The 13,332-nt window shown below is 37.3% G+C and overlaps 1 protein-coding gene across 4 annotated transcripts in view; it reads right to left on the minus strand.

Annotated features, from left to right (window-relative positions):
- Positions 1-2,404: 2,404 nt before the first annotated feature.
- IRAK4 (interleukin 1 receptor associated kinase 4) overlaps positions 2,405-13,332 on the minus strand; it is a 29,294-nt gene continuing 18,366 nt past the window's right edge. For all 4 annotated transcript variants that reach the window (XM_004765563.3, XM_045072970.1, XM_013063025.2 and 1 more), the window contains 4 exons: positions 9,092-9,275; positions 7,494-7,556; positions 3,499-3,657; positions 2,405-3,369 (listed from right to left, as the gene is read on the minus strand). In XM_004765563.3, the coding sequence (XP_004765620.1) occupies positions 3,334-3,369; positions 3,499-3,657; positions 7,494-7,556; positions 9,092-9,275 (442 nt within the window). In that variant the 3' untranslated portion in view covers positions 2,405-3,333. The remainder of the gene's footprint in view (positions 3,370-3,498; positions 3,658-7,493; positions 7,557-9,091; positions 9,276-13,332) is intronic.

Consider the following 13,332-nt stretch of genomic DNA (forward strand, 5'->3'; position numbering starts at 1 on the left):
TGGGGATCTCATGTGTAGGTTGATGACTATACTTAATAATACTGTATTGTATACTGAAATTTGTTAAGAAAATAGATCTTAAATGTGCTCACCACACCAAAAAAGTCAAAAAAGGTAACTACATGAAGTGCTGACTGTGTTAATTAGCTTGTGGCAATCATTTCACAATGTATATATACATATATATCAAAACATCACATTGAACACCTGACTTATATATAATTTTGTCAATGATACCACAGTAAAGTGGAAAAAATAAAATACATACTTATAGGCATAAATAATTTTATTTCACTTTGCAGATCCTGCAGCTTTTATAAACTGAAGATTTATGGTAACCCTGGGTTGAACAAGTCTATCAGCACCATTTTTCCAAAGTAATTTCTTCACTTTGTGTCTCTGTGCCACATTTTGGTAATTCTTGAAATATTTCAAACTGTTATTAGCATATTTGTTATGGTGATCTGTGGTCAGTGACCTTTGCTTTTACAATTGTCATTGTTTTGAGGCACCAACACCAAGTACAGTGCCCATACAAGATGGTGAACTTATTGGTAAATGTTGTGTATGCTCTCACTGTTCTACTGACCTACTGTTTGCCTATCTCTCTTCTTCTCCTTGGGCCTCCCTAATCCCTGAGACACAATGATAAAATTAATAACCCTACAATGGCCTCTAAGTGTTCAGGTGAAAGGAAGTGTCACATCTTTCATTTTATTTTATTTTTTTAAAATATTTTATTTATTTATTTGACAGACAGAGATCACAAGCAGGCAGAGAGGCAGACAGAGAGAGAGGAGGAAGCAGGCTCCCCGCCAAGCAGACAGCCCGATATGGGGCTCGATCCCAGGACCCTGAGATCATGACCTGAGCCGAAGGCAGAGGACCCACTGAGCCACCCAGGCGCCCACATCTTTCATTTTAAATCAAAGGACAGAAATGATTAAGTATAGTGAGGAAGACATGTCAAAAGCTGATACAGACCAAAAGCTAGAACTCTTGCACCAAACAGTTAGCTAAGTTGTGAATGCAAAGAATAATTTTTTTTTAAGATTTTATATATTTATTTGACAAAGTGAGAGATCACAAGTAGGCAAAGAGGCAGGCAGAGAGAGAAGGGGAAGCAGGCTCCCCCTGAGCAGAGAGCCCGATGTGGGGCTCAATCCCAGGACCCTGAGATCATGATATGAACCAAAGGTAGAGGCTTAACCCACTGAGCCACTCAGGCACCCCAAGGATAATTTCTTGAAGGAAATTTAAAGTTCTACTCTAGTGAACACATGAATGATAAGAAAGGGAAACAGTCTTATTGCTGATAGGAAGAAAGTTGATTCCAACACTCATAGATGATTTTGGGGGGTTTAAAACTTCAGTGGAGGAAGTAACTACAGATGTGGTAGAAAGAGCAAGAAAACTAGAATTAGAAGTAGAGTCTTAAGTCGTGACTAAATTTCTGCAATCTCATGATAAAACTTTACCAAACGAGAGTTGCTTCATAGGGATGAGCAGAGAAAGTAGTTTCTTGAGAAGGAATCTACTCCTGGTGAAAACGCTGTGAAGATTGTTGAAATAATAATATAACATTTAGAATACTGCATCAACTTAGTTGATAAAGGAGTGGCAGGGTATGAAAAGACTGACTCAAATTTTGAAAAAAGTTCTACTGTAGCTAAATGCTATCAAGCAGCATTGCATGCTACATGGAGATTGTGAAAGGAAGAGTCACTTGATGGGACAAACTTCATTTTAAGAAGTTGCCACAGCCACCCAAGTCTTCAGCAACCACTGCCCTGACCAGTCAGCAGCCATCAATGTGGAGGCGAGACCCTTCACCAGCAAAAAGCTCCCTGTGAGCTCAGATGATAGCATTTTCTAGTAGCAAAGTATTTTTAAATTAAGGTATGCACATTACTTTTTTAAACATATGCTATGGCATAGTTAATAGACTACAGTGTAGTGTAAACACAAGTTTTATATGCATTGACAAACCAAAAAATTTATGTGGCTCACTTCATTGTGATACTCAATTTATTGTGGTGGTCTGGAATTGAACTGTCCATATCTCTGAGATATGCTGTGTTTTAAAAGTGAATAAAAAGGACTACAGATCCCTGAGATGTATGGCCATTTTATACAGCTATAGGACCAAAAAGTGGATATGGCAATAATACTTTAAAATGTGCCCTTATATTTCTCTTAATTATATATCAGAGAAGTAAGGCAAAACATTTAATTGTTCCTTTTACCTGCTTGATTATCATAGAACATATTGAGGAAAATCTAAAATTTTTAGTTGGCTAGCAAGCAAGCCAGTAGGTCAGAAATATGGGAAGAAAAACAGTTATTTTTTCTAGAAGAATTCAGTTTCTTGTGGTTATACAACCCAAGTCTTAGTTTTTTTTTATTGCTGGCTAATAGCTGGAAGGTAGCTCTCAGCCTAGAAGGCCATCCTGAGGGCTTAGCCAGTGTGGCCTTCTTACAAATGGTAGCTTACTTCTTCAAGGCCCATGGGATAATCTCTCAGGCTTCTTATAAGAACTCACCTTATTAGGTCAGCCCCACCCAGCAGAGTCTCTATGTTGATACTTAAAGTCAGAAGATTAGGCACCTTAACAGCATCTGCAAAATTCCTTCATTTTTGCCAGGTAACATAATCTAATGTTGACCATACCATCATGGAAGTAACATCAGGGCATGTTTGGTTAGTGGTGAATGATTACTTAAAATAGCACACTCTGAACATGATCCTATAAACAAATGACTATAATTGGATTGTATATAAACTTCAAATTTTATATCACTTTACATGTTACAAAGTGCATGCACATATGCTGCCTCATTTGATTTTCATGACTACCTGTCAGGGAAGCACAACAGATCTTAGCCTAATGATACCAGTAAGAAAAAAAAAAAAAAAAAAAAAAACCAAGGCTCAAAGCCATGAAGGGATTGCCCAAAGCGCTCCAGCAAATTAGCAGCAGAACTGGGCTTTGGCCTAGGGTCTTTTCACCCTATGGTCCAGTCGTCCTTGTTGCTAATTCTGTAGTTTTGAAACCATGTTTGGTGAGGTTCCGAGGAGAGGTCTGAGGGATTACTCAAGGACTGAGGGTGACACTAAAAAGCTAGGGCTTAGGGTTGATATCTGGCTCTACTTTTGCTTGTATATTTGTTGGGGGTTCTATATAAGCTTTAGTAGCCACTAAACTGCTCCATGCTGCCTGGTTAAAGGTAAAAAAGAATGTTTACAAAAACAAAATTTTAGTTTAAAAAATGTTTTAGACAGGTGTATACAAAAAAAACCAAAAAAACCCAAGAGTTTATTCCAGTAAAATTTTAAGAAGCTGTCATGTCTTGTAGCAGCTGTTGAACCTTTCAAAAAGAAAGACAAAAAACAAAACAAAACAAAACTGTATTAAATAATTGGTTTGCAATGTAAACTTAGAAAAAAAAGATGAACCCTACCTCCTTCACTTTTTAAATAAATATAAAAAATAGTACCTTCTTAATGTCTGGTCTCTTGTTTTTCTTTTCATGCAAGCATTGACTAGCAATGCAGTACATAGCTTCAATGGAAGCAGGATCAGTGTCATTCATCTTTGTATCAACATAGTCTTCAATTGTCTTTTCTTCATCTTCAATTTCTTCTTTAATATCTAGCTTTAAAACAAAATTGTTTAAAAAGATTTTATTTTATTTATTTGTCAGAAAGAGAGAGAGAGACAGAGAACAAGCAGAGGGAACAGCAGGCCGAGGCAGAGGGAAAAGCAGGCTCCCTTCTGAGTGAGGAGCCTGACACAGGACTCGATTCCAGGACCCTGGGATCATGACCTGACCTGACCTAACTGGCTGAGCCACCCAGGCATCCCAAAACAAATGTTAAAACTTCATCAGGAGTTTCAAATAAAAGTCAAAGAAATCAGAATGTAAATGGAATTATTTATTCTACTTCCTAATAACATATATTCATTTTACTATCTATTTTTATAAACTTAGTAAGAGTTAATGATATACAGGAGAAACCCTATTTACTTATTTATTTATACATATATTCATACATAGACACATACACATACACTTTTTAGATACTATCAGCCATCTGCCTTCTAATTTTTGTATTTATGTTGCTGAGTTAAGGGCTCTCATATTCCCAATAGCAACATTTACTAGGGGCTCAGGGTGATTTGCTCCCCTTTTTAAATTTTTTATTTTTTATTTTTAGGGTGATTTGCTTCCTGATGTACTCCTGATAGAGCAATTCCAATTTCTGGACCCAGACTCCTCCTCCCTGCATAGGCAAACTTCTCTATAGGTACTCAAATTATTGAATAGAAGTGAAAAAGACAGAAGGAAAAAAGGGGACAGGGCCATGATAAAAAAGTAATATATAGGGAGAGAGGCAAGGACTATGTGGTGGGATGAAGATGAGGATAAGGATGATGTAGTTGGTTGAGCAGTGGCCCTGAAATCAATATGTCCAAGTCCTAATCCCCAGAATCTATGAATATGACTTTACTTGGAGAAAAGGTCATTGCAGATATAATGAAGTTAAGCATTTTAAGATGAAGTCATCTGAAATTACCCACATGGGCCCTAAATTCAATGACTAGCATCTGTCTAAGAGACAGAATGAGAAGAAAACAGACACAGGGAAGATAACGTGACCAGAGAGGCAGAAATTGGAGTGAGGTGGCCTCAAGTCAAGGAATCCAACAGCCACTAGAGGCTGGAAGAGGCAAGAGTCTCCCCCAGACCCTCTAGAGGGAATACAGATGGACCTTGACAACACCTTGATTTAAGACTTCTTACTTCCAGAACTATGAAAGAATACATGTCAGTTCCTTTAAGTCTCAGTTTGTGTTAATTTTTTTACAGCAACCCTCGGAAACTAATATGAAAAAGACTATTGATATGAAGTCAATTATAAACTCTCCAGAAACTCTTCCAAATGTATTTTGAAAGCATTTGAGTGATGGCAGAATCTAGTGATACAAAGCTTCTTTGAAGGGCCATTCCCTTTTGGTTATACTTGTGATAATATCTTATTAGTTTATAGTCCTACTGCTTTCACACGTTAAGAATAAGTGAAAGAGTATAGTCATCCCTAAGGTTTTATGATTTTTCACTATTATGTGGTCATGTGTAAAACTTATGACTGAGATGGATTCTGTGTTTTTCTGGATTTCATACTTACTCAAACCACAGGTTTGAAGCTTTTATAACATTTTAAAAGTGGAATAAGTCGTTTGCAAATATCAAAGAACCTAGATGTCCATCAACAGATGAATGGATCAAGAAGATGTGGTATATACACACAATGGAATACTATGCAGCCATCAAAAGAAATGAAATCTTGCCATTTGCGACAACATGGATGGAACTAGAGCGTATCATGCTTAGTGAAATAAGTCAAGCAGAGAAAGACAACTATCATATGATCTCCCTGATATGAGGAAGTGGTGATGCAACATGGGGGCTTAAGTGGGTAGGAGAAGAATAAATGAAACAAGATGGGATTGGGAGGGAGACAAACCATAAGTGACTCTTAATCTCACAAAACAAACTGAGGGTTGCTGGGGGGAGGAGGTTTGGGAGAAGGGGTTGGGATTATGGACATTGGGGAGGGTATGTGCTTTGGTGAGTGCTGTGAAGTGTGTAAACCTGGTGATTCACAGACCTGTACCCCTGGGGATAAAAATATATGTTTATAAAAAATAAAAAATTAAAAAAATAAATAAATAAAAGTGGAATAAGTCTCAGGAAAAAGGATTTAGACCTTTAGACAGGTGGATTTGCTTAAAAATATAAAAAATTACAAGGTAGAACAAAACAGAGTTCTTTTTCTTTCCCTCTCTCCTCCTGTATTTTTAATGCACACACTTTCTCTGTATAATCCAATCTATAGCCAAAGCTTTATCTATGCCTGACACTAATGGCTCCAAAATTCTATCTACAACCCACGCTTCTGTCTTGATGCCCAACACCCAATGGGACAGATAACTTTATTTCTTGATGAGGACAAAGTATCACTGTGTACTACTATAAAAAAATCCAGATATTATGCAAATAATAACTTTCACAATAATATTATGTTCTATAAATACACTTCAATGTGAAATGTTATATAACAAGTAATACTGCATTAATGCATATCCAGGGAAGCACAGAAGGTTTTTTGTTGTGTTTTGTTTTAAGATTATTTATTTCCTTCTTTCAGAGAGCAAGACAGAGCCTGAGCAGGGGGAGCAATATGCAGAGAGAGTGGGAGAAGCGGGAGCCCCTCTGATAAGGGAGCCCAATGTGTGGCTTGATCCCAGAAACCTGCAGTCATGACCTGAGCCAAAGGCAGACACTTAACTGAGTGAGCCACCCAGGTAACCCAATGGAAGATTTTATAATGTATTTATTAGAAAGGGACACCAGTAACAATATTATAATATATAGATATCGTACTTATTGCTTTTCTTAAAGTGAAAAATGGCACCCATCCCTTGAGCAACAATATCATACCCTTTGACTTTCTAATCTCCATTCTAGGGGAATAATCTGTTATACATATAAGTATCTGAATTTGTCTCACTGGTTTGCCTCATTAGAATACATAAATTAGAATAAAGTCAGCATAGTTATTATACTAGTTTTAAGAAAAACTTATTCATGATAGTAAATAGTTTTTTTAAAAAAAGATTTTATTTATTTATTTGATAGACAGAGATCACAAGTAGGCAGAGAGGCAGGCAGAGAGAGAGAGGAGGATGCAGGCTCCCTGCTGATCAGAGAGCCCAATGCGGGCTCGATCCCAGGGTGCTGGGATCATGACCTGAGCTGAAGGCAGAGGCCTTAACCCACTGAGGCAACCAGGCACCCCTTCATGATAGTAAATATTTCTGAAATCTTTACATTATAAAAGGTTTCTGAAATTTTTTATTTTTATAAAAAGACCCTCCAGGTTCTTAAAATTTACTATATAGGAAAAAAAAAGGTAAGGCAATTTTCTTATGGTTTTAGCATTCAGTTCGTCTATTTATATAATTGCCAATGAGTGCCTAATAAATACACAGGAAATTTTTTTCTATCATAACTTTATAAATAAAATTCCATTAGGGAAATGAATAGAAAATTCTACTAGCTATTCTGATACAAATCTGAATGGAAGCCATTTTGTTTACCCTCTCTGAGCTTAAAAGCTGTTAGTAATCACCCTGAAAGTAAACAAAATAAAAATATACTATAGAAGACCTAAAAACGTCATATAGTTCTATTCCGGTTTTACCCAGCACATAGAATATATGTGACTTTTCCAAGCTTCACAAATACTTCGTGGCAGAGCTGAAATTAGAAATATGTGATGCTCTTTCCATATGCCACTTTATAATTGTCAATGAAAAGATTGCCAATAGAAAAAGACATTGCTAGATGCCAAATTTACCCATACAAATTTAGATTATAAATGCAAAGAGAAAAGGGCTGGAAAAAATAATAAATCTTTCAGTTACCAATAACTGAGGTTCACGGTGTTCATCTACAGCTGGAAGTCCAGTTATTATTTCTAATAAAACCTATGAAGACAAAAAAAGTAAATTACTATAATACTCAAGACAACATTTGAAAAGAATATGGTTTTCTTTTTAAATTAACTTTAAATTGAAGAATATGGATCTTTATTATGAAATCTGATTAATCATTTCCATACAATGCATTATGCCTTTTAGGCATTAAAGCAGGAAGGACCGGACACCTGGGTGGCTCAGTCCATTAAGTGTTCAACTCTTGGTTTCAGTTCCGATTATGATCTCGGTGTCCTGGGATGGAGCCGCGTACTGGGCTCCTTGCTCAGTGGGGAGTCTGCTTGAGAGCCTCTCTCTCTCCCCCTTTGCCCTCTTCCCCCCATTCATTCTCTCTCTCTCTCTCAAATAAATAAAATATAAAAAAAAAAAAAAAGAAAAAGAAAAAGCAGAAAGGACATGAGTTGGTTCTTTCTCACCACCACTCCTTCACAGAAACCTTGGGTTCTACCAATCCCCACAAGCAGTACTTTTCTATTAGCAACTTATTAAATAATCAGCTCCATTCAATATGTGTTCTGGACATTCTTTCTCCTGTCTTGCAGGGGACTCTTCACAAAAATAATTTTCTCTGGGTTTTAGAATATATTATTTTCTAAATTTTAGGCATATCTTACAATTCTGTGCCTTACTTTCACAGTGCTGTGAAGTTAAATTTCCATATAGGAAACATATACGCAAAAATAAGATGAAGTAGAACTTGATTTCTCCAACCACTCCCACTCACTCCATCTTAAAAGTTATTCGGAACAGACCAGTATATCAGAAAATGTCAAAGTGAATGTCTCTTTAAAAATATTTCATTTAGGGATGCCTGGATGCTCAGTGGGTTAAAGCCTCTGCCTTCGGCTTGGGTCATGATTCCAGGGTCCTGGGATCGAGCCCTAAAACAGGCCCTCTGCTCAGTGGAGAGCCTCCTTCCCCCTCTCTCTCTGCCTGCCGCTCTGCCTACTTGTGATCTCTGTCTGTCAAATAAATAAATAAATATTTAAAAAAATATTTCATTAAAAAAATATGACATTAAAAGGTGTGCTGTATGACATGGTTTGTTTTATGCACTTATTTTTTTTTTAAAGACTTTTATTTATTTGTCAGAGAGAGAGAGAGAGCATGTGCACAAGCAGGGGGAATGGCAGACAGAGAAACAGGCTCCCCAGTGAGCAGGGAGCCTCATGCGGGACTTGATCCCGGGGCCCTCGTATTATGACGTGAACCAAAGGCAGATGCTTAACCAAATGAGCCACCCAGGCATCTGTTTTATGCACTAATTTTATGTAAGCTTCATATTATTTCATGAGGATAGTGTAGTAAAAAAGTTATTTCTTGTAGTTACTTCAGAAATCCATTTTTAAAAGTTCCACAGATTTGGAGAAGCTTTTATAACTTTATCATTTAACTAGGGTTAAAGTAAACAACACGTGCATTTATATCAGAAAGCTAAGCAAGACAGGTATTCCAAAATATTCTAATTCAATTTCACAGTTATAGCCAAAATGATTATTTTTAATAAATACATATGTGAAACTCACCACACCAAAGCTATAGATATCAGATTTGGGTGTTATTTCTCCTCGGAGAGCCTCAGGTGCCATATAAGCTGTTGTTCCCACAATTCTGCTAGTCATGACTGTCTGGGAAAACTTCTCAGAAGCCCGTGCAAGCCCAAAGTCAGATATTTTGGCTGTGAAGTCTTTATCTAGTAATATATTTGCACTGAAAAGAAAAAAAATATTTTTCTTTTCAAGCAAGTCAAACAGTTCATATTTATATACATACAGAACATATGTACATAGTTACAGATTATACCATTTTATAATACATATCATAAAAACCTGAAATTCATACAAATAAATCTAGTTTCAGATTAAAGAAAGAAAAGATCTTTTTCTTTCCCTTTTTGTTTCTTGAGGAAAAATTTTAGGAGAATAAAAATGAAATAAAACTGTCCACATCAGTGAGAGATATTTTCATTATTTCAAAGTAATTTATCACAGGGAAAATTTCCCTCGGTCTCCTAAAGCACCATTCTTATTCCTTTCCTAATATTTCTCAACTCACTTAAAAACAAATTTCCAACCAAAGTGTCTCAATTATTAATTTCTTTATTCTTCTTTTTAAGTTTTTAATTTTAATTCCAGTACTGTTAACAGTTAACAGTTAATATATTAGTTTCAGGTGTTATTCTTTTTTTTTTTTTTGGTACTATCTGAAATCTTGCAAAGAGGAAAGAACATGGTTAAAAGGTCTTCATTTATTCACTACAAGCATTTGCTCATACACGCATAGTTGCATTCAATAAAATTTTTATCAAGGAATCACTATGTATAATAGTATTTAAGCTCAGTCTTGCATGGAGGAGGGATTTTCAAACCTTATCTATGAAAAAGGTTCATAACTAATTTTTTAAAAATCCAATAAATACTCCATAGCGGTGATATTAGGTACAAAATACTGAGGGAACAACCACATGCCTGTAAGAACTGGAGAAAATTCTAAGGAGAGGGTGAACAGTGTGCTTAGCCTTGAAGAATTGTTACAAGGTGAGGGTTAAATGAGGGGATAAAAGCCATTTCAGGCAAATAGAGCAACATGTGCAGAGTGATGAAAACATAAAAACATATGATCAATTTCAAGAAACTGGTGCCAGTGAGGGGTGCCTAGATGGCTCAATGGGTTAAGCCTCTGCCTTTGGCTCAGGTCATGATCTCAGGGTCCTGGGATTGAGCCCTGCATCGGGCTCTCCGCTTAGCTGAGAACCTGCTTCCCCCTCTCTCTCTGCCTCCCTCTCTGCCTGCTTGTGATCTCTCTCTGTGTCAAATAAAGAAATAAAATCTTAAAAAAAAAAAAAGAAAGAAATTGGCGCCAACAAAACATGGAGAGAATATGAACTTGATCCTGAGAGCAGGATGCCAGCAGAAGTTTTCATAGTAAGAAATTCGTGCTATTAGACTTGATTTTTTTTTAAAAGATTTTTATTTATTCATTTGACAGACAGAGATCACAAGTAGGCAGAGAGGTAGGCGTAGAGAGAGAGAGAGAGAGAGAGAGAGAAAGCAGGCTCCCTGCTGAGCAGAGAGCCTGATGCGGGGCTTGATCCCAGGACCCCGGGATCATGACCTGAGCCGAAGACAGAGGCTTTAACCCACTGAGCCACCCAGGCATCCCTTGATATTTTTTTTTTTTTGAAGATTTTTATTTATTTATTTGAGAGAGTGTGAGAGAGCATGCACAAGTAGGGAAGGGGCAGAGGAAGAGAGAGAAGGAAGACTGCCCACTGAGTGAGAAGCTCGGCTTGGGGGTCAATCCTACAACCTTTGGGATCATGGCCTGAGCTGAAGGCAGACGCTTAACCCACTGAGCCTCCCAGGTGCCCCTAGACTTGATTTTTTAAAAACATAATCTGGTGGTATAGTAGTGAATAGTTGAGAAGTGGAACAGACTAGGTAAAGACTGACCAGGAAAGCTTGTATTAAAGCAAGTGAGAGATAGTGAGAGTCTGGATAAAGAAAGAACACTGGAAGAAAAAAAGGAACTGAGAATTTTGAGGCACATTCAATGAACTTTGTAATGAGTATGATGCAGGGAATGAGAAAGTCCTTAGCTTGGGAGACAGGAGGAATAGTGATTCATTTGACCAGGAAGGGAACATGGGAAGAACACTTCGGTTTGGAAGAGAAAATTTGATTTCTGGTATGTTAACTTAGAGGCTTCTGTGGGACACAGAGACAAGGTGTTTTTGGTCTGAAGATATTAAAAATATAGGATCGGAGGCTGATGATACAGATTTGATGTCACCCACATATAGATAGCAGGTGAAGTCAATATAATGTCAGCAAGAACACTTTCTGGGAACAGAAGAGACAGGAGGTGATAACAGGAGGAAATCCACCAATATGTAAGGGATGAGAGACTGTGCTGTCCTCTCATCTATGGCTTATCCCTTTACTTGGACTCCTTCCTATGTTCTCAAGAACCTCACTCCATAAATTATTTCACTTCTCTCTTCTATTTTATCATCTTCCTTTTCCCATAGGCATAAAAGCACACTTTAGTCTCTGCCATCTTAAAAGAAGTTTCCTGAATGACACAGTATTTCCAGTAATCACCCTTCACTATCTAAATACCATAAAAGACTTGTCTACACTCACATTTCAGTTCTCTAGCTCCCACTCTCTCCTCAAATACATCCTGAATTCTGCCCAGTTTCTGTGCGAAAGTAGTGCTCTGTAAAGATACTAATGCTCTTCAGAGCACTAACCAAATGGTGATTTTTCAGTCCTCACCCTGACCTCTAAAAAGCAAATGACATTCTTTTGACTAGTCTGTTTTGGGAAATACTCTCTTTCCTCATTTTCACAGATACCAGGTTCTCATCTGACCTTTCTGTGCCTACTTTCTTAGATTCCTTTTTGAAATCATTCTCTTCTATTTGGCCATTAAGTCTTAAAGTTCCTTAGGACTAAATCTTGGGACTTTTCCTAATCTCTATCTCTCCTTAAGAGACTACAATCATATAATAGGTCTTATCAACTGTATGTAATTCACAAATTTATATCTTTAGCTCAGACTTTTTCAGCTCCATATCTGTATATGACACTAACATTTCTACTTCTATAAATTTTATTTATTTATTTGACAGAGAGAGAGATATCACAAGTAGGCAGGGAGGCAGGCAGAGAGAGGGGAAAGCAGGCCCACCATTGAGTAGACAGCCGGATGTGGGGCTCAATCCCAGGACCCCAAGATCACGACGCGAGCTGAAGGCAGAGGCTAACCCACTGAGTCACCCAGGTGCCCCTCCACTTCCATATCTTAAAAGAATCTTAAACACAACATGTACAAAAGAGATTTCACATTCTCAACCGTCAACCTAGTCCTCTTCCAGTGCTTTCTATGTAAGTGAATCATGCTACAATCATCCCAGAATGCAATTCAGGAAGCTAGAAATCCAGGAGTCATTCCTGACATGTCCCTCTTTCTGATCCTTCTGCAGCCAAGATATCAGCACGTCCTCACATCTTATTTTTTTTTTCAAGATTTTAAAAATTTATTTGAAAGAGAGTGAGAGCAAAAGAGAGTGAGCTGAGCAAGTGAGAGAGGGCATGAGTGGGGGAGGGACAGAAGGAGAGGAAGAAGCAGGCTCCCTGCTTGGGGCTTTATCCCAGGACCCAGGGATCATGACTTGAGCCGAAGGTAGATGCTTAACCGACTGAGACACCCAGCACCCAGTCCTGCCATCTTAATCTCTCAAATCTGTTCACTTCTTTTGATAATGAACTGCTACCACCACAACTTCTGTAATAGCTTCCTAACTAGCCCTTCCTACCAACTGTTCTCTACACTCAAGTCAAAGGGATCTTCTCCAAACTTAAACACGATGCCACATCTCTTCTTATAATTTTTCAGTGGCATCTTATTACATTTATAATAAAACTAAAGTCCTTACATTAGTCTATTAGATCCTACAGGTTTAGTTTCAGGCTGACTTCTATAATTTTATTTTATATCAATCATTCCTTTAATTTCTGCATTTCAGTTATACTGTATTCATTTCACTTCCAAAAATTTATCTATGCTTTCATGTTCCCTCTCAATACTGGTCTTAAAAATGCAGTCCATTCTGTCTAAAATGATTTTCTCCCTACCTTCTGTAGTTACCTTCAAATTGTGCCCACTTATTTCCTACTCATTCTTTGGATCTCTGCTAAAATAGCACTTCCTCAGAAAACTCTTGTTTATACTAATACTGTACATTAAATACTATATACTC

Source organism: Mustela putorius, unplaced genomic scaffold (genome assembly GCF_011764305.1).
Source record: "Mustela putorius furo isolate JIRA1106 unplaced genomic scaffold, ASM1176430v1.1 tig00537227_pilon_pilon_pilon, whole genome shotgun sequence".
NCBI classification, from domain to species: Eukaryota; Metazoa; Chordata; class Mammalia; order Carnivora; family Mustelidae; genus Mustela; species Mustela putorius.